This window comes from Equus caballus, chromosome 10, assembly GCF_041296265.1.
Source record: "Equus caballus isolate H_3958 breed thoroughbred chromosome 10, TB-T2T, whole genome shotgun sequence".
Classification (NCBI taxonomy): domain Eukaryota; kingdom Metazoa; phylum Chordata; class Mammalia; order Perissodactyla; family Equidae; genus Equus; species Equus caballus.
The window spans coordinates 86,030,060-86,050,366 of NC_091693.1; the positions used below are offsets into that span (position 1 = coordinate 86,030,060).

Here is a 20,307-nt window from a genome sequence, read left to right on the forward strand (position 1 = left end):
CATAACCTGAGTGCATTACAGTCATTTCTCATCCTCTTCCCAGAACTCCTGACCCCATTTGGCTTTCCCAACACAGGATACCTGTCCTATTCTCTGTAGGAAGGCCTGCTGACCCCCTTTTTTTTGTATAAAGGTCCTGGTTTTCTACCCATGTAAATTAAAATTATAAATTCTTCTAATTTTCACACAGGCAGCCTGAGGCAGACCAGCACTATTCTAACCAGCAGCAAGGGAGCCATAAAATGAGGCCCTGCTGTGGCCACCATCAGAACAGATCTGAAGCTAGAAGAGCAAGGCAGAGCCAACACTGGTGCTCAGGGACAAACTGGAACACCCTTGCTGTACCCTCATGTACCATCCTTAACGCACCATTCCAGTAGCCCCTGCTGTGGACAACACGAAACCTCCACATCAGTCACTTCCTTGATCCTCTAAGCATAGCTGGAAAAAACAAGAACTACCCCAGATCAGAATAAGCATTATTTTCCAAAGCTGTTCATGGCGGCACCTTTTTACAACTATCTGTTCTCTAATTTTACTCCCTTTGCCTTCAAAACACACTGACATCTCAGTTAAATCTTCTAGGTAGAGTAGTAACTGTGGGGAAGTTAATGATTAGCTAAGGAAACGCAGTTTGGTCGTCTGAAAACATTCTTTACTTCAGCAGTGTGCAAACACATTCGAGTGAAGGAGTAGCCTTAGCAAAGCAGGCTGGCGAATGAAACTCTATGATCTTGCTCTGAAAGAGCCCAGGTAATGGCAGAGGGCCCAGACACCGACAGCAAGATGACCAGAATGATCCCACTATGTGATTAGCTGTGACTGAGGAAGAAAAAAACATCTATAGGCTCAAATCTACTACAGATTTTTTCCTGAGAACTAATAAGCATAAGCATTTTACAGGCCATGGTATTCTGTCTTTGACAGGTGGAGCAAAGGATAATTTGCGGGGAATCTGGTAGTTATCTTCTATATCTGCCCCCGTTAGATTAAAATGTCTCCTCCTTAGTTCTCCCTTGCTCCAGAATACTGTACCATGTATTCACCCTTTACAAAATTAACCTAAACCACATCCAGTCAGACTTTACTTTTAACAAACATACGTCCCATAAGCTCTTGGTAGCGTTCCTCAGTTCCAAACCTACGACATTTTGCCAACAGTCTCATTCGTCTTATTTAGAACCAGATCATTTTAAAGCAATTAAAAGTATCTATCCTTTCAAGTCTTTATCGCATTAATGAAATAATGCACATTACTTACTTTACAGAAAAATGCAGTAAGTGTTATCTCTTCTAATATGTTTCTTATATTCATTCTAAAGAGTTCTAACCTTTATAAATCTCCTCTTGTAGGAATGTCCTCCCTCTTTGCATCACTAGAGTTGTCCTTTTATGCACCTCCACCAAGTTCAGTTACAAATTGAAAACAGGGACCAGCCTGGTGGCGTAGCGGTTGAGTTCGTGTGTTCTGCTTTGGCAGCTCAGGGCTTGCTAGTTTGGATCCTGCAGACCTACACACCGCTTATCAAGCCATGCTGTGGCAGGCATCCCACAGATAAAAAATGGAGGAAGACGAGCAGAGATGTTCGCTCAGGGCCACTCTTCCTCAGCAAGAAGAGGAGGATTGGTGGCGGATGTTAGCTCAGGGCTAATCTTTCTCAAAAAAACAAACTTGAAAACAAACAGTGAAGTCAATTTAAAACTCAACTCACAACATTGTGTGATCTTCTGGATGTTGGATGAGATTCGCTGGGCCAGCTGGGCGGGGTCACCACCTATTCCCGGAGTATAAGACATGGTGGACGTGCTTGTTTGCCAATTTCATCAGATGATGGTGGGCTGTGCAGTTTTCTAAGCAGTCACCTAAATAATATAAAAGAAAAGTCACATAATTGTACTTTAAAAGTTACTGGCTTACATTTTCCAAATTATCAACCTAGGAGGTTATAAGTACAAACCTGATTTACCTAACGGGGTTGAAATCTAGCAAAGGAACACATCAAATAGTAGAACTCTCATGTCTATCAAAAAAACTGAACTTTAAACGACAGAGTTATGCTAAACTTGTTAAACAATTAAAATAAGACTCAAATTGTACATTCTCTTTGAGAACTTCTTTGCTCTCTCTAAGGATGAGGTATTAATTCCCTTTTCTGGGTATAATGTTAATTGCTTATATATTTTCTCCTTAACTCAACCACGAGAAAATACATGGCAAGGCCCAGATGCTATTTATCTCTTTTTCTCCAACACTTAAAGTAATTCCTAGCACAGAATAGGTATCTAAATATTTATTAAATGGAATACAGACCCCAAGCTATCCCCAGAAATTTCATTATATTTAATTTAACACACACAGGAGCACCTCAGGAACATATGACTAATGAGGCCCAAATTTTAATGGGGAAGAAGGTCAAATTTGAGAGAGCAGAACCTACGAAAGAGAAAAAAAGGAATGACCTGTAAAATGCTCATCACACACACCTTCCTGACACAGCAAGAACAACTCCCGTCTGCCAGAAGCCGGTGCTTTATAAGATAGGAAGCAGACTAGTCCTGCTCCAGGAAGCAGGGAAGATGAAATCCTTTTCTTCTTCACTCCACACCGCACCACTCAGGGTTTAGAAAGAAGGATGAAAAGGGGTGTCCCTGCGTCCAGGACCATGCACAGCAAAGATTTCAACTAATCCGACCTCCTCTTCCCACTGAGCGTGCAGTGAATGTTGCAAAGGTATGGGCAGGGAATTTGTAAGCCAACTCTATTCTAAGAGTCTGTGACATGCTCAGCACTCAACTGAGCACTTGGGAGTTGCAAGGAAACAAACAAAACATCAGGGATAAAGGATCTGCTTAAATCGAGTTTGTCATTTAGGACAAAGGCTGAAATTAATAACGTGAGACAACATCACCCTCATCTAGGAAGAATTCATGAAACTGAAATGTCAGATCTGGATACCTGGGTATGACTGGTCTAGAAAACAACAGAGGCGAAGACATGAAGCCCAGGACAGGGCAAACGCAGTGTGTCCTTTACCACAGGAAGGGGGGTTCCTGGCCAGCCCCAGGTCAGATGACTCACGGCTAGGACAAGCAGGAGACAACATAGTAAGGGAAAGAGAAGGATGACCTGACATTGATCACACATCTGTGAAATGCAAAGCACTTCAGATGGAATGTCTAATTTTCCCGTTTAAAGCATGGAGTAGCAAATAAACCTTGTTTTAATGATGAGCAAACTGTGGCTTACCAAGATTAAGTAACTGGAAAAGTAACCCAACCCACCCACCAGGTGGAGGTGGGATTCAGTCCCAGGGTTCTGGTTCCAAAGGTACCCCTGCTTGCTGCAAAACTAATGGCATAGAAGGGGCCAGGCCCTGGTAGCCACGTTTAGTTTGAACGTGTCGCAATAAGAAACCACTGGAGATTTCTGGTAGGGGAGAAGAGGCAACAAGGAAATGCGTGTCTTTGTTCTAAGGGTCAGTACCAGCAGGAAGTACAAGAGCTGAACTGTTGAGACAGGTGGAAAAGACCTGGCTCCATGCCTGAAATTCTGATGCATCGTGGAATGTGCCTGGCTACCTGGAATTCCTGGGAGCTTTCAGATGCTCTCCATTCTTTCATTGATCTACTGGTCCAGTTTATCTATTCTGGGCCCTTTGGACCTCAGCAAGTCCTAGAGACAGACCCAAAACTAATTTCATAAATGGGTAAACTCAGACCTCAACTCAGACAGCTGAACGGCGGCAGCAAGAAACTTCCTTTCAGGTCACCCTGGACTTGGGCCTGCAGCCACCTGAAGAGCTGGGGCCTACACAGAACAAGACTGGACCTGGGGATCCAATGAGACCAACACTATCTCAAACATCCTGCAAATCAGCAATCGGATCTCTAAATGCTGCATTTTTTTTTTTTGGAAGATTAGCCCCGAGCTAACTGCTGCTACCTCCTCTTTTTGCTGAGGAAGACTGGCCCTGAGCTAACACCCATGCCCATCTTCCTCTACTTTATACGTGTGACACCTACCACAGCATGGCTTTTTCCCAAGCAGTGCCATGTCCGTACCTAGGATCCGAACCAGCGAACCCTGGGCCGTCGAGAAGCATGTGAACTTAACCGCTATGCCACCCGGCCGGCCCCCCCCCCTTTTTTTTTCATCAAGAGTTTTACTAATTCACATACCATACAACTCACTTATTTAAAGTGTACAACCCAATGGTGTTTTAAAATATTCACAAAGTTGTGCCACCATTGCCACATCACTTTTAGAACATTTCATTATCCCCAAAATAAAGCCCATATGCATTAGCAGTCACTTCTTGTTTCTCTCTAACCTCCCCAGCTGTAGGCAACCACTAATGTACTGTCTGTCTTTTTGGGTTTGCCTGATCTGTACACATCATATCAATGGAATCACACAATCTGTGTTCTTTTGTGGCTGACTTCTTTCTCTTAGCACGTTTTCAGGGTCCATCCATGTAGTAGCATGTATCAATACTTCATTCCTTTTCATTGCCAAATAATATTCCACTACATGGATAGAGTCAATCTTCTCCTGGCTCAATGGCATCTTTCTTCCTCCTTCCCCTCTATCAACCAGATTTCTAGAAAAACTGGCTCCCAGCCAACACAAACACATTGAATGAGGAAATGTTCCTTTCTCTTATTTATGTACGCTCTTAGGAGGACTCCTCCATCCACATACATAAATATACCTATACACAAATGAGTCTCACACCCAAGTCACACTCAACTCTCTTTAGTGTCTACGTGTCTTCGAAACTACAGGAACCCGCCAACTGCCTTCTCAGCTGCCAATGGAACTGGTAACAGGAAATCTCCACTTTGGGCAAGACACTTAGCACGGAGGCCTGCTGCCAGGATCAAAATGAGATAACCCATGTCCAGGGACGAAGAGCTTTTCCATTGTGCAGAGGAAAGGTACCATCTGCTCTTGTATCTGCAGGGCCAGCATCAACAGACAATGACAACTTGCTTGCATAGAGCAACCACAAAACCACGTTATTCCCCAAGGCCTACTCTCTCCCCAAGACAGGAGATACAAGTGAATCACTGAGTCCTGTCGCCTCGAGCTTGGTATTTCGGCATTTCCCTTAAATCTCAAAACTCACGCCAGCCTAGCCCAAGCCTTCTCACCATTTCCTTTTCAGGCCCCCCTTTTCCCTCTTCAGAGAATCAACCAATTAGCTACAAACACTACCACTTTCCTCATCCCTTTACTCAAGCAACTAAATTTGGGAAAGTTCCTGTTGGTGACATAATTAGGTTTCACACATCCTAAGAGCTGCTGCCGTTGGAGTGGTGAGAATTTCCTTAGAGAAAGGGCACAGCCGTGTTCACCTCAGCTCAGCATCGACTGACGAACGAAAAGAAATTTGCCAACGATGGAAAAGAAAGATACATAAAAACTCAACAACATTAACAATGGCTAACTTACTATTTCCTAAGCATTGGCTTTAGGACTTTTACACCTTTTTCTCAGCTGATTCTTACAACAAGCCTATGAGGTAGGTACAACTATTATTCCGATTTTTCATATAAAGACACAGACATAATGAGAAGAAGTAATTTGCTAAATGTAAGAAAAAAGCTAAAATTTGAAACTATATCTTAGAGCCCATATTTTCAAAACACTAAATCATGTTGCCTCCCTCTGCAACAAAATCAAGGACACGTGAGCCCACTCAATTAGAAAAAACAAATTTACCACCTTTCTGCAGACCCCATATGAAGTTTTGCTAAGCCCACTCCTAAGATGGGGAAACAGGCTTGGGATAAGTACCTGCGTGGATCAAGGTAACATAGCTGAAAAGTTTACTCCTTTTCTCTCTTATTCTGCTAGCAGTGGTATGTAAGGACAACAGTGGCTGGCTCTTCTGATGATGAGATATGAGAAATAAAGGAGCCAAATGATGAACTTTACTGTAAAAAAATATACATACACGGATAGACAGACACATAGCTAACTATAAATTGACTTAAAAGTTTATCTTTGTGTACAGGCTTAATCAACCAAGTTATTCTGGTGTCTGCTTCCCACATCGGTCCCCAGCACCTGGCCCAGAGCTAATATGCACTAAAGTTCTCTTGCTGAATACTTCTGAAAGCCAATTCAGAATTCCTAGTTTTACTGCTCAGAATAACAGTAACTCATTATCTGTACTGCACTACCACGTGTTCAAATATCACATGTATGGCCAGTGACTTGGACAGCTCACGCATAGACCATTACCATCACAGCAGAAAGTTCTACTAAACAGTGCTCATCTAAACATTTCAATAATTGTGTTCCTATTAGGATATATCAACCCCATAAAGACAAAGGAGGACAGAGAGGATCAAAGTGCAAGACAGTCCTCTGTCGGTGTCTGCAGAAGATTGGTACCAAGATCTGGGGATGCTCAAGTCCCTTATATAAAATAGCACAGTATTTACACATAACCTACACACATCCTCCCATATACCTTAAAATAGCTCTAAATTACCTATAATACCTAGTACAATATAAATGCTATGTAAATAGTTGTTATACTGTAAACTTTAGGGAATAATGACAAGAAAAAAAAGTCTGTACATGTTCACTACAGATGTAAACATCGTAGGCCTTTAGATTCACTGTTGGTTGAACCTGCAAATGTGGAACCATGGATATGAAGGGCCAACTATACTCATAACGAGCATCTTCTCAAGACTGTTTCTAAAGAGAACAAATGAAAGAACAAAGGAAATTTTAATATGGAATCTTGAGTGTCAAACACCACTTCCAGTTACTAGCGGACATGTGCAGAATCTTTAAGAGTCCCATGAAGCATAAACCTCATGCTCTATAAATCTAGCATGGACAAAACAATAGAAACAGTCTTAATTGTGAGTAGCACCGTAAAGCACTAGACTTCCCTCCACGCCGTGCTCCAAAATGTTAGGTTCCCAGAGGGGTAGGGGTTTTTTTCCTCTGTTTTGTGGACTCTCTATTCTTAGTACCTGGCTATATAACAGGTGCTTAACAAATATTTGTAGAATGAATGAATAAATGTACCTATTTCCTAAGAACACACACCTAGTGTGAGGGTAAATATGACCATTTCTAAGACACTGAATTCCAGTGCCTTCTTTCAGATCTTGGATGTTCCAGGCCTACTGCTGCCTTGGGACTTTGCTGGGTGCCATTTCCTATGCCGAGAATGCTCCTCCCATGATTTCTGAGACAGGCTCCTTTTTCCCAGCAAGCTCTCATCACAGGCTAGAGAAGCTCTCTGGGACCACTCCCATGTGAAGTGAGAGGTCACCAACCCTGCCACTCTCTGTTGCTCTGTCTAGCTTACTGCATCATAGTGCTAATCACCACTTACAATGACCCAGTTAGGATACAGTTTATTATCTATCTCTACCTCTGGAAAATAAACATGAGAGAGAGAACCTTGTCACCTTCTGGAATCCACAGATGTTCCATGAATGTCAGCGCCATCGCTCTACAGACATGAGCCTTCTCTATGAACTACACTACCTGCACTCTTTAGCTCAGCTCCTCCATCCATTAACCTATTATACTATTTGGGTTTAGTTCACAATACCAAGGATTTTTCACCCTTTCACATAGTAAACGTTCAAATTAAATGGAATCACAGGCAAACTTTACTCAGACTTACTGCAGGTGTTTTATAGAATTTATTTTTCAAACACCAGCACGTGGCTCAAGTTTGGGATCATAACCAAAATTAGGATGGACCTTGTTATTGGGAGCAGATGCAACATACTTGAAGAAAAATTACATAGATGTTAATGAGTTAATACACTATCGTATTAACTTTCACAGAAACTTTTAAAGTAGACTATAATTCTTAGTCACAAGTCAGACGAACTTCTCAAAGTGGCCTGCAAAGCAGAGGCTTGTCCACATCACGAGACACAGTTTAACACCGCTATCAGTTATTGCTCGGGCCACCCCCCAGAAACGCCCAGCTACAATATTACCAAACAGCGCAGCATTTCCTCATTCCTCGTCCACATTCCGTGCAAGTTTTACATTATACATATGTATAGTCCGAATACTTTGATCTGAATTAAACAAAAAGGAATGTATGTATATAAGAGCCAAGCAAATCTAAGAAACCCGAGAGAAAAAAAATACAGCATCTGACCCAATGCTTTTTTTCTCTTTTGGTCTGAGTTTAAAGAAAGTAACAACCTAAAAAACAAGGGGGGGGGCGCCTGGAAACATTTTATGTATTTTTAAAGGTCCTTAGGTAAACCCATAATGAGATGGACTGAGATCAAAGAAAGTTGGCGCGTTGTCACAGCCATCAGGCCCATGGGGAAACGACGCCAGGGCGCCCCGGGACGCAGGCGCGCGCCCCCGCCCGCAGCCCGCATTTTCGGTTCCCGGAGCCGCGCCGGGAAGACGCGTCTCCGCCGGGACTCGGAAAGAGGAAGAGCTCAGCTCGCGCCCCGCGCCCGGCGCCAGCTGGATCCGGAGCTGCCCGAGCGGCCCGGCCGCCGGCCCCACCCGGAGCGCGCGGCCCGCGGGGCAGGCGGGAGGCCGGGCCCTGCTGACCGCGCCGGCCCGGGCCGTGGGCCGTGGGGCGCGGTGCGCTCCCGAGCCGGGGCAGCGCCCGCCGCCGCCGCCGCCGCCGCCGCCTCCCCAGCGCCCGCCGCACAGCGCAGGGCGGCGGCCACCTGACCACGCGCAGCGACACGGAGGCGCGGCAGCCGCGGGGCCACGCGCCCCTGGGCGCAGCGCCCCCCGCCCCTGGCCCCTCTTACCCCGACCTCCTCGGCCGCCGCCACCTCCTCCTCCTCCGGCCGCGGGACCCCCGGCCCCACCGCCCGCAAGCAACGCTCTCAGCTGATGGGCGGTGGCGTCCGGACGCCCACTGCGCATGCCCGCTGTACGGCCTGGGAAGGAGGCGGGCTCGCTCCCCTCCCATTGGCCCGCGGAGCTGAGTGACAGCGGCCCTGTCCCGCCCCTTCGGGCTCTAAGCTGAGGAATGGCGGTTGGGGGGGACCAGCAAAATTGCCGAGGGGTGTTTGAGGCGTGGCACGCAGATGGTGAACGCCTCGGCCTGCGTGCGAAAAACGAGAGGAGGGAACGGAGGGGGGCTGTCGTCTGTATCCATGGGTGCCCTCCTCCCTAGCCTCGAGTCTTCGGCCCGCCGCATCAGCTCGTGCCTCCTGTTTGCTAACCCTCGGCTCTGCAGGAGAGTATTCGCGGGTCCATTAACAAGTGCGAACGCAAATGCGCAATGCCAGCAGGAACAATGCAGGCATCAGGGAAGTCACCTCCGTGTGCTCACTTGGTAGACGAGTTTTCGTGGCACATACAGGTCATCCTTGAAGGACAGGGCGCAGTTTTCACGGGGTTTGAAGAGAGCAGAGAATGTTCTCGTAATAAATACAGTATTCAAACAGAATGTAAGTGTTAAAACAGCATCAGTTGCTTCAGGTGAAAGAAATGCCTCACCAAATGAGTTAGAAGATAGATTGGCTTGGCTTCTGCCGGTATTAAGGCAACACTGTTTTCTGAAAGGATCATCAGGACATCAAAAGGCCAGATGCACTTAGAAGAAAAAACAAGAGTATTTTGAATTGAGCGAATTCTAGGTTGTTTGGAATTATACATACATATGTACATAAAAGTAAGGTCGGCCAGGGATAAGAAACACAAGGGTCTTTCAGTTTATTTTTCATTTTTCTACTTTTAACAGATAAATGGGAACAAGAAATATTTCTTTCTCATCTTTACTGAAGAAAACTACAGTGCAAGTGTGATAAAAAGCAGCAACTTATACTCTGCCTCTGTGAAGAGGGGGTGATGGAGTGAGGTGGGCATATTGGCCAAGCAGAAGGCACACACCCCATCTGAAGGGGCAGCGTGATTCACCTAGAGCCAATTGTAGACTTTTAGGAATACTGGCCCAATACCCAGTAGTCAAATTTTCTACTTTGTCAAGATACACTGGAAATTCAGATTTTCATGTGAAATCTCTCCTTTCTTCAGTATTCTTAAATTTGTATAATATATTCTGTGATCAGACAAAATATGTGTTTCAACCTCTATAAAAGGCAATAGTGTCAACCACAGAGTATGAAAGCTGGGGAGGCCCTTATGGAAAATCTAGGTCTACTTCCTCGTTTCACAGATTAAAGAAACTAAAACCCAAAGAAACTTCATCAAAATCACATAGGTAATTATAAGCAACACATGTCCAACTGACCTAATTCGGAATCTTGAGATCTTCCTACCATGTCACTCATTCGGCAGCTGTTCATGGAAAATCTGTCATACGTCAGGTATTGTGCCAGGCGCTGCAGGTTCCAAGATGGGTAGGGTATAGTGTTTTCCCTCAAGGAGCTCCAGAAGTGATCCTTGCCACGACACTATAAGAGGAGCTGTGATAAAGATTTGTACGCAGCGCAGTGGCAGCCCAGAGATGCCGACGCCTTACTGTGGGGTCAGGGACCATTCCAAAGGGGAAGTGTACACAGAATCTTGAAAGATGTGTAAAGGTTCACTGGGAAAACAAGATGGGAAAGGACATTTCAGGCAAAAAAAGAAGCACATAAAAATTTATAAAATCATAGGCAAGTGCAAACTCTTAGGGATCTCTATATAAGTTTACTTAGATAGAGCATAGCCGGCGGATTGGCAGGGTATGAGACTGGAAAGGCAAATGGAGTTCATATAACAAAAAGCCTCTATATCACGTTAAATGAGTATCTAATAGGAGTTAAACCATTAAAGAATTTTAAGCAGAGGTGTGATGTGTTGGTAATTCCATGCTATGAAGAAAACTCTGAGAAGTGAGGGAAATTAAAAGGAAAGAACACTGAGACTAGAGGGTGGGAGGGTGAGAAGGAGGGAGAGAGAGGTTGCAACCACTAAGGAGGCTGTTGCAATAGTAGCATCCCCCATCAAGAATCTCCCCAATATCCGAGATATTGAAGGACTAACTAAAGCAAATACATTGGAGAAAAAGAGGTGAGGACAGCTTTGAGAAATATTTAGGAAGACTTGGAAATCAAATAGATATGGAGAATGAAGGAGATGACTCACTCTTAGGACACGTGAAACTGAGCTGAACGTGCTGTGGCCAACTGGGCTCGGAGGTTGCTAATAAAGCAATTGCAGTTTGAAGGTGGAGGTGGTCAAATGAGGGAGCAAAGTGACAATAAGTTGAGCTTTGGACGTGTTGTCTTTAAGATCCTGGGGAAGGGAGATCCAGTTTGAGATGCTCAATGCCCTACAGGTACCTGAAAATGTGAGCTAGTGTTCAGGATAGAGCTCTGGTTGGAACCCTGGGAACAGATGAGCTCACTAACTCTAAGGATGGAATGTCATGGACTTTCTGTGTTTAAGGGAGGGCAGAGAAAGAGAAACTCTGGAAAGGTTTAATCAGAGAGATAGGTAGTAAATCAGGAAAAGGTGAACTAGAGAATGAGGGATAACACTTCCAAAAGAAGCCGTGGTCTATGATATCACATGTCACGGAAAGTTCAAGTAAATTAACAACTGAAAGTTGCATCTTGGACTTGAGAACTAAGAAGTGGTTGGTGAATTTAGGAAGAGGGATTTCCATCAATCCAAGAACTATCATGCAAAGAACTTACATCTGCATAAGGTCTGCTGCACTTTCCAAACATCCTTCCCTGTTACCTTTGCTAGAACCCTGGGCTGTGGGAGGGGAAGTCACCTGCACCACAGTAGAGCCTGAGGCTAGGTACCTCTCAGGTTATCCTGCTGGTTATTGACCGAACTGGGACCAAACCTCAGCTCTGAATCCTCCTCCTGGGCTCCTTCTTATTTCTCAAGGTTTAAAACACATCATGAGTGGATTCATTCCAGGTCTTTTGAAAATCTAAGAATAAGATTTCACCCCTTTGTAGTCAATTGAAAAAAGATAAGTGTAGTTTAGGTAAACCTACAAAATTTAGAGGCGCAGAAGACAAATGAATTCCAAAAGAATTCATTTATAGCATCCCATCTTTGCATCTGTCTGCTACTTAGTGAAATTCAGCCAGGTGCTTTCAACCCAGGCAGAGCTCAAAAATTCTGCTCATTCAGCAAGTGATCATTTCATTTCTCCCCAAACAAATCCTTTACACTGCAGGAGTTACCTATGTTTGAAGGCTTGTAATTTGGCCTTCCAGAGCCGGTAATTTTGGGGATTTTGGTATTCTTCAAAGGTTTTGAAGGGCAATCAGAAGTCCTTAAGTGATAATTATTAATAATTAAATAAATAATAAAATAAGTAATTAATAATTACTTATTTGTTCAAATTAAAGTAGTTTCAGAATTCCTAACTCATACTCCTGTGAGAAAAAAAATAAAAACTTGAGTACAGTGTTTATGGAGAATTCTTTTTGTCTTTAGCCTTACATTATCGAGTCAAAAGAATGTTTTCCAAAATTAACCAGATCAGTTCTTTTTCCCTACCCCCTTCAGTGGAGTTATGTTATATGTTTGTATTGCATTTAGATTCATTTATCATGTGTCTGCATTCTATCTGGCATTCTCAAAACACATTGGTTGATTTTTTTTAATTTGCATAAAGTTCACTCTGTGGCATGTAGTTCTATAGATTTTTGACAAATGCATGGAGTCATATATCCGTCACCCAAGTATCATACAGGACATTTTCATTCACCCTGAAGATTCTCTTTTGCAGTAACTTTTATCCAACCCCTCCTCCTCCCCCAACTCTTTGCAACCACTCATGTTGTCCATGCCTGTGGTTCTGCCTGCTCCAGCATAGTATACAAAGTGAATCATACAGTATGTAGCCTGTTAGGTCTGACTTCTTTCACTTACTAGAATTTAAGATATTTAAGGCACATCCACAGTGTTGTATGAATCAATAATTTGAGGGTTTTTTTTATGGCTGAGTAGTGTTCCATTGTTTGGATGTAACAGTCTATTTATCCATTCACCTGTTAGTTTTTTCCAATTTTTGGCAATTATGAATAAAGCTTCTATAACTATTTGTGTACAAGGTTTGATAAAAATATAAGTTTTCAATTCACTTGGATAAATATCTACAAGTGAGATTGTTGGGTTGTATATGTTTAATTTTATAAGGAACTACCAAATTGTTTTCCAAAATAGCTGTGACATTTTGCATTCCCATCAGTAATGAATGGGGATTTCTGTTGCTCTAAATCCTTATCGTCATTTAATATTGTTAGATTTTATTTTTTACTTTTAATTCATTCTAATAGATATGTAGTGGTATCTCATTGTAGTTTTAATTTCATTTCCATAATAATATTGAACATCTTTTTATATGCTTATTTGAAATGCATATGTCTTCTTTAGTGAAGTGTCTTTTCAGATCTATTGCTCATTTTTTATTGAGTTGTCCTCCTGTTGTTGAGTTTTAACAGTTTCTTATATATTCTGGTGCCTTACAAACATGCCATTTGCAAATATTTCTCCCATTTTGTAGCTTATCTCTTCATTTTCCTTACAGTGTCTTTCACAGAGCAAAAATTTTTAATTTTGATAAAGTCTAATTTTCCAAATTTTTCTTTTATGGATCATGCTTTTGGTGTTGAATCTCATCACAAAACTCACTACCAAACCCAGAATTACATAGATTTTCTCCTATAATTTCTTCCTAAGGTTTTGGAGTTTTACATTTTACATTTCGGTCTACAATCCATTTTGAGATGATTTTTGTACAATGTATGAGGTATGTACCAAGGTTCTTTCTTTCTTTTTGTGGGGGGGGCGCATATGAATGTCAAGTTATTCCAGCACCATTTGTAGGAAAGACTATCCTTTCTCCATTGAATTGCCTTCGCAATCCATTCAAAAATTTGTTTACTGTATTTACGTGGGTCTATTTCTGCTCTCTTTATTCTGTTTCATTGATCTAGTACATAGACACATAGATCACCAGACTGTCTTAGTTATAGAAGCTCTAGAATAAGTTTTGAAATCAGGTAACTTCTTTTCCAGAATTGTTTTTCCAGAATTGTTTTGGCTATTTCAGTTTCTTGGCCTTTCTTCATAAATTTTAGAAGCATCTAGTCAATATCTATAAAATCTTGCTAAGATTTTGATAGGTATTGAACTGAACCTATAGAATGTATTGGGGAAAATTGACACCCTAATATTTAGATTTTCAATTCATGAACACAGTATATTTCCACATTTATTTTGATTTTCTTTTATTTTTTTATCAGTTTTATAATTTTCAGTATACAGATACTGCAAGTATTTTGTGTTATGTAATTTCTGCATTTATTTTGGTTTTATAATAAGTGTATTTTTTATATTTCAAATTCCATTTGTTTATTGCTGATATATAGGAATGTGATTGGCTTTTCCATATTAACTTTGTCTCCTGTGATCCTAACTAAACTAATTGATTAGTTGTAGGAGTTTTTTTTGTGTATTCTTTGGGATTTCTCTACAAAGACAATGTTATCTGTGAATGGAGGCAGTTTTATTTTTTCTTTTCCAATCTTTCTGCATTTTATTTCTTTTTCTTGCCCTGTCAAACTAGGTAGGACTTCCAATATGATGCTGAGTAATAATAGCGAGAGAGGACATCTATGCTGTGTTTCTGATCTTAGGGGGAAAGCGTGCAGTTTCTCACCATTAAGCAGGACGTTAGCGCTGGGTTTTTGTAGATTCTCTTTATTAAGTTAATCATACACCGGGGGTTTTCTTATTTCTGTGCTTTGCTCATGCATGTCCCTGTAACTAGAATATGTCCTCTCTTCCTCCTCATTTTTTAAGTAAACTATTTCAAAATAATTATAGACTTGCTGAAAAGTCACAAAGATAGTACAGTTTCCTTTCTACTTATAGTTTGCTGAGAATTTTTATAATTAATTTATGTTGAATTTTGCCAAATGCTTTTTCTCCGTCTTTTGAGATAATTGTGAGCTTTACTTATTTAGTCTGTTAATATGGTGAACTATATTAATTGATCTTCCAATATTGAACCAGTCTTGCATTTCTGGGATGGAACTCATTTGGTTGTGATACATTATTCTTTTTATATATTGCTGGATTTGATTTGCTAATATTTTGTTGAGAATTCTTATGTTTGTATTCTTTAGGGCCCTTCTCTATAGTTTTTGTTTGTTTGTTTCTTCTTATAATGTTTTTGTCTGGTTTCAGCATTAGGATTATTCTGGTCTCACACAATGATTTGGGATGTGTTTCCTCCTCTTCTATTTTCTGGAAAAGATTTTGTAGAATTGGTATTATTTCTCTTGAAATGTTTGGTAGAATTCACCAGTGAAACAATATGGGTCTGGAGTTTGGTTTTGTTGGTTTATTTGTTTGTTTTTGAAGGTTTTTAACTATGAATTAAATTTCTTCTGTAGATATAGAACCATTCAAGTTACCTATTTCTTTTTGAGCTTTGATAGTTTCTTTTGATATCTGTCCATTTCATCTAAGTTACTGAATTTATGTGTATAGTGTTTGCAGTATTTCCTCCTTCTCCCTTTAATGTCTCAGAGATCAGTAGTGATGTTCTTCTTTTATTCTTGATATGGGTAATTTGCAACTTCTCCTTCTTTTTCTTTTTTTTTCTTGATCCATAGTGTGAGAAGTTTATCAGTACTACTGCTATTTTGAAATAACAGCTTTTGGTTTTTGTTTAGTTACTTTATTACTTCCCTGTTTTCAATTTCATTGACTTCTGCTTTAATCTTTATTATTTCCTTCCTTATACATGCTTTGAGTTTAATCAGCCTTTTTTCTTGGTTTCTTACGTCATAAGCTTAATTTACTGATTTGAGATCCTACTTCTTTTCTAATGTAAGCATTTACTGCTATAAATTCCCCTCTAAGAACTGCTTTGGCTGCATCACATATTTTGATATGTTGTATTTCCATTTTCATTTAATTTAAAAAATTTTTAAAATATCCTTTGAGAAATCCTCTCTGACCCATGGATTTTTTAGATGTGTTAATTTCCAAATATTTATTAAGTTTCCAGATATTTTCTTTCATTAATTTTTAGTTTAATTCCTTTATGGTCAAAGAACATACCTGGTATGGTTTCTGTTCTTTTAAATGTGTTGAGGTTTGTTTGATAGCCCAGAATATAATCTATGAATATTTCATGAGCCCTAGAAAAGAAAGTGTAAGTGGACTGCTGCTCTTGGGTGAAATATTCTATAAAAGTTAATTTATTCAAGTTTGTTGATAGTGTTTTGGAGATTTAGCTGATTTTCTGTCTACTTGTTTCATCAGTTACAGAGAGAGAAGGGTTGAAGTCTTCAACTGTAACTGTGAATTTGCCTACTTTTGCTTCCAAGTCTATCAGGATTTGTCTCATATATTTTGAAGCTCTGGTGTTCTGCGTCCACAAATTTAGGATTGTTGTGTCTTCTGGGGAATTGAACCCTTTATCATTATGTAATGTCCTTATTTATCCCTGATTATTAAATCCTTGTTCTTAGGTCTACTTTGTCTCAGGTTAATGTAGCTACTTCAACTTTCATTTGATAAAGGTTTACCTGGTATATCTTTCTCCATCATTTTATGTTTACCTCATCTAGGTCTTTCATCTGAAGTGGATATTTGATAGGCAGCATACAGTTGTGTCTTGTTTCTTTATTCTGTCTTAAAATCTTTTCCTTTTAATTGTGATGTACAGATCACTCACATTTAAAGTTATTATTGATATGTTTGAATTAAAATATGCCATCTTGCTTATTGTCTAGTTGTTCTTTCTTTATTCTTTTTCTTTTCTTCTTCCCTGGCTTTAATTAAGAATTTTAAAGTTATCCTATTTTACCTCCTCTTTTGACTTATTATTTACACTTGTTTTAATGATAATTTATACCACTTTTAAAATTAATCTGAATCTCTCTTCAAATAACGTATTTATAAGGACATTATAACAATATATTCCCAATCCTCTCTCTCCTTCCTTGTGCTACTATTGTCATACGTTTCACTTTTACGTATGCTATCAAAACACAATATATTTTTCTGTTTTTGCTGTAAATAGTCATCCACCTTTTAGACCAATTTAAAATGAGAGAAGAAATTTATTTTACCTTCATATATTCCATTTCCAAATCTCTTCATTTCTTTGTATAGATCCAAGTTTATGACCTATATCATATTCCTTCTACCTGGATGATTTTCTTTTCATCTTGGAGTAAAAAAGGCAAGGGAAGCAGAAACGTTAAACAGGATGATTTGTATTTATGACACAACTAGAGGAGGAAAAAAAATTTATCCTCTACTCTCTTACATTCATAGTCTGGGATTTATGAATTAAACTAACAAAAGACAGATTAACAGGAGAAGAAGGTTTATTTTGTACACATATGGGAGCCAACAAAGGAAGTAGCTGGCTTATCAAATGGTTAGAGTTAAAGGCTTATGTATCTAAATTAGTAGGAGAAAGGAAAGGAGGGGAAAATGGTTCTTAAGGGAAAAACAGACAGGTTTCTTCAGGAAAGACAAATGGGTTTTGAGGAGAACAGCTGGGAGATAGGAAAGCTTGTGATAATGTCTGTACGGGTTTGAATGGTCTTAAAACTCCCCTGCAGAAGGGATTTTGGATACGTTTTATATCCGTCCTCCTTTCTGGGAGTAGATCTACCCCAAAGAGAAATTTTTCAGCCGTCTAATTTCCCAGAAGTTGCTTCTTTTAGTCCTATAACAGAAGCTTTGAGAAGGTGTTTTTGTTTATTTGCTTGTTGTTTTGTTTTTTTTTTGTATCTGTTGAATCTCAGATGTCTTCGGCTTAAAAGAATCTTTATGCCAAAGTGGTATATTTTGGGGTGACATAGTCTTATTCCTTTTACACAGAAATTTATAATTTATTCCTTAAAATCATAAACAAAGTGAAAGAGAATGACAAATGAAGAGAAAAAAACACTGAGGACTGTGACCTGGGGCATCTTCCTGGCAGGCCTAGTAGGACCACTGTGCCTTGCAGCGCAATCTGAAGGGATGTGAGTGAAAGCGGGAAAGAGAGAGCTGTTTCCTGTTGCTTCCTTCACTTTCCTTGGCTCTCATGGATTGAAGTTCACCTCATGGGGAGTTAAGTCCCCTACCCTTTCAGGTTGTGTTACCCAGGTTTTCTGGAAAGTCAGATCCCAAACCAGAACTATGCATTGCTTAGGTGGAAAGTGGAGCCATAACTTCTGTGCGTACGATTGGTTTGGAACTGTATGCTGGCCCCACTGTGGCTCACTCAGGGCATACGATGGAGGCTTTGCAGAAACACAAACTCGTGGGAGGGAGGCTGAGAGACCTGGGGTGTTGGACAATAAGGCAATGTCCCTGGTGGCTGGGATCTCCTGGGAACAAATGGCTGAAGTCTTGGAGACCCCTGGGACTGAGCAAATCTGTATGAGAATGAGCAAAAATAGCTAATAATCACATGTGAAAAGCCCACAAAAGTGTGCAAAGAAAAGTGAAACAAAACAAATAGTTTGGTTGTTGTTTTGACCCATCAAATAAGAAACTAACCTGGACTCAGTCAGGACAGACTTTATTGGAAATTTATTGCGATGGGGGGAAGGGACTGTTGTGGGTGGGAGTGCCCTTTGACCACAGATCTGCAAATCTCCTGAGTTAGGAAAAAGGACTTTTACAGAGAGGAGTAAGCAAGACTAGAGACAGTTGAGTGTGAGGACATGGGGTGAATGGGAGTGACAAAATCAGACAGTAGATCAGAAATCCTTTTACTTTCTCCAAGGCCAGTCTCTCCTTAGGAGGGCCATTAAGGAACCGATGGCTCTTTGCTAGCTGAGGCTGAGGGTGGACCAAAGTTCAGGTACCTGGGGGAAGGAAAGAATCTTAAGCAAAGTGTACTTAACAAGCAGTTTGTTCCAAGTGATCTGTAGAGACTAGAAGTTCAACTAATCTTTTATAAGGCCAAAAATGGAAATTTGGCCTTGTTCCGTTTGGCCTTGTTATAGGTAAGTGGGGCGGGGGGGCATCCATGAGTCTTATCTGTGTCATATGAAGAAGGGTGCTTATTTGCAAAAAGCCACCCCCCAGAACGCAAAAGGTATGAGGACTTCTTTAACCATCACTGTTTTCCAGGATGACAAGGCTCAGGTAGAATTCAGCTTTGTCAGACCCGAGAGACTGGCTAGATGACAAACAATGACTGTGATGCGGGCTCGGGAAGCCGAGAAGTCAGGAGAAGGATTTCTTGGATTCTCAAGGTCTGGCAGTAGTGCTCTTTTATTCAGAGAATAGCATGGGACAAGGCCCGTGGGCAGTGAAGAGCTGCGGGCATGGGGACAGGACCTATGGGCAGTAAGAGCTGCGGGCATGGGGACAAGGACCAATGGGCAGTAAGAGCTGTGGGCATGGGGACAAGGACCAATGGGCAGTAAGAGCTGTGGGCATGGGGACAGGAGCCAAGGGCAGTGAAGAGCTGCAAACATGGGTTGAGGGTAGGGCTAAATTTAAGGCATAGGTATGTGAGTTATCTCTTTACAAGACAAAGGAAATATTATGTAAAAAAAAAGTCATTAAAATGGTATCAGTGCAGGTGGGGTCTGATTATTGGGTGGTTCTATAACTTTAGATAAGAATCAGATCAGATCAAGTCAGGATGCCCTATGCTTCCCAGAGGATGATATAGACCGGCATGTAGGGCAGGACACCTTGGGCTTTTCTCCCTGGGGCCGGCTTGATCCTCATCAGTAGTACACAGTGATGACAGGGGTAGGTATATAGCGGAATGGGCCCTTTCTTACAGTGTGGGAATTCTCCAAATTGACACAGCCTTTCTGCAAACTTTGAAATGCAATTTACTAACTCTTCAGCCTGTCAACCTCACCTTTAGAAATCTATACTGAGGAATTGGATGAGTGTACTGAAATGGCATATATTACAGTACTGTTGTAAATGTCAAACGTTTGGGAACAATATAACTATCTGCCAATGGGATTTATGTAGGACATTTGCACACACATAACACTGTGGCATTAACAAAGATAATGGAGAGGCAGAAGGTGGTGTGGTGATTAGGCGTATGCTCTCTGGAGTCAGGCTGCCTGGATTCAAATAGTAGCTCCAGCACTTGTAGATGGGTAATCTCAGGAAACTCACTTAACCTCTCTGTGCCCCAGTTTTCTGACCTGGGAAATAGAGATGTATCTATCTTGTAGCCTTGTTGGGAGGATTAAATGAGTTAATACATGAAAGCACGTAGTGCCCATACTGTTATATAAATGTAATAGTATAGTTAGTATTATTAAATTTATATTATTGACATCCAAGGGTGTCTACCATATATTAAATATGAAACTCTAGTTACAAAACAAAATATGTATTATGATACTGAC

At 41.0% G+C, this 20,307-nt stretch overlaps 1 protein-coding gene across 3 annotated transcripts in view; it reads right to left on the minus strand.

The window, feature by feature from the left end:
- STX7 (syntaxin 7) overlaps positions 1 to 8,929 on the minus strand; it is a 47,488-nt gene extending 38,559 nt beyond the window's left edge. Inside the window, exons 1-2 of one of the 3 annotated variants that reach the window (XM_023651103.2) lie at positions 8,779 to 8,929; positions 1,713 to 1,863 (exon numbers count right to left, since the gene is read on the minus strand). In XM_023651103.2, the coding sequence (XP_023506871.1) occupies positions 1,713 to 1,797 (85 nt within the window). In that variant the 5' untranslated portion in view covers positions 1,798 to 1,863; positions 8,779 to 8,929. Of the gene's footprint in view, positions 1 to 1,712; positions 1,864 to 2,956; positions 3,083 to 8,778 lie in introns of those variants that run through there. The other 2 variants (XM_070223880.1, XM_070223879.1) reach the window with 2 other exon arrangements.
- Positions 8,930 to 20,307: the final 11,378 nt, after the last annotated feature.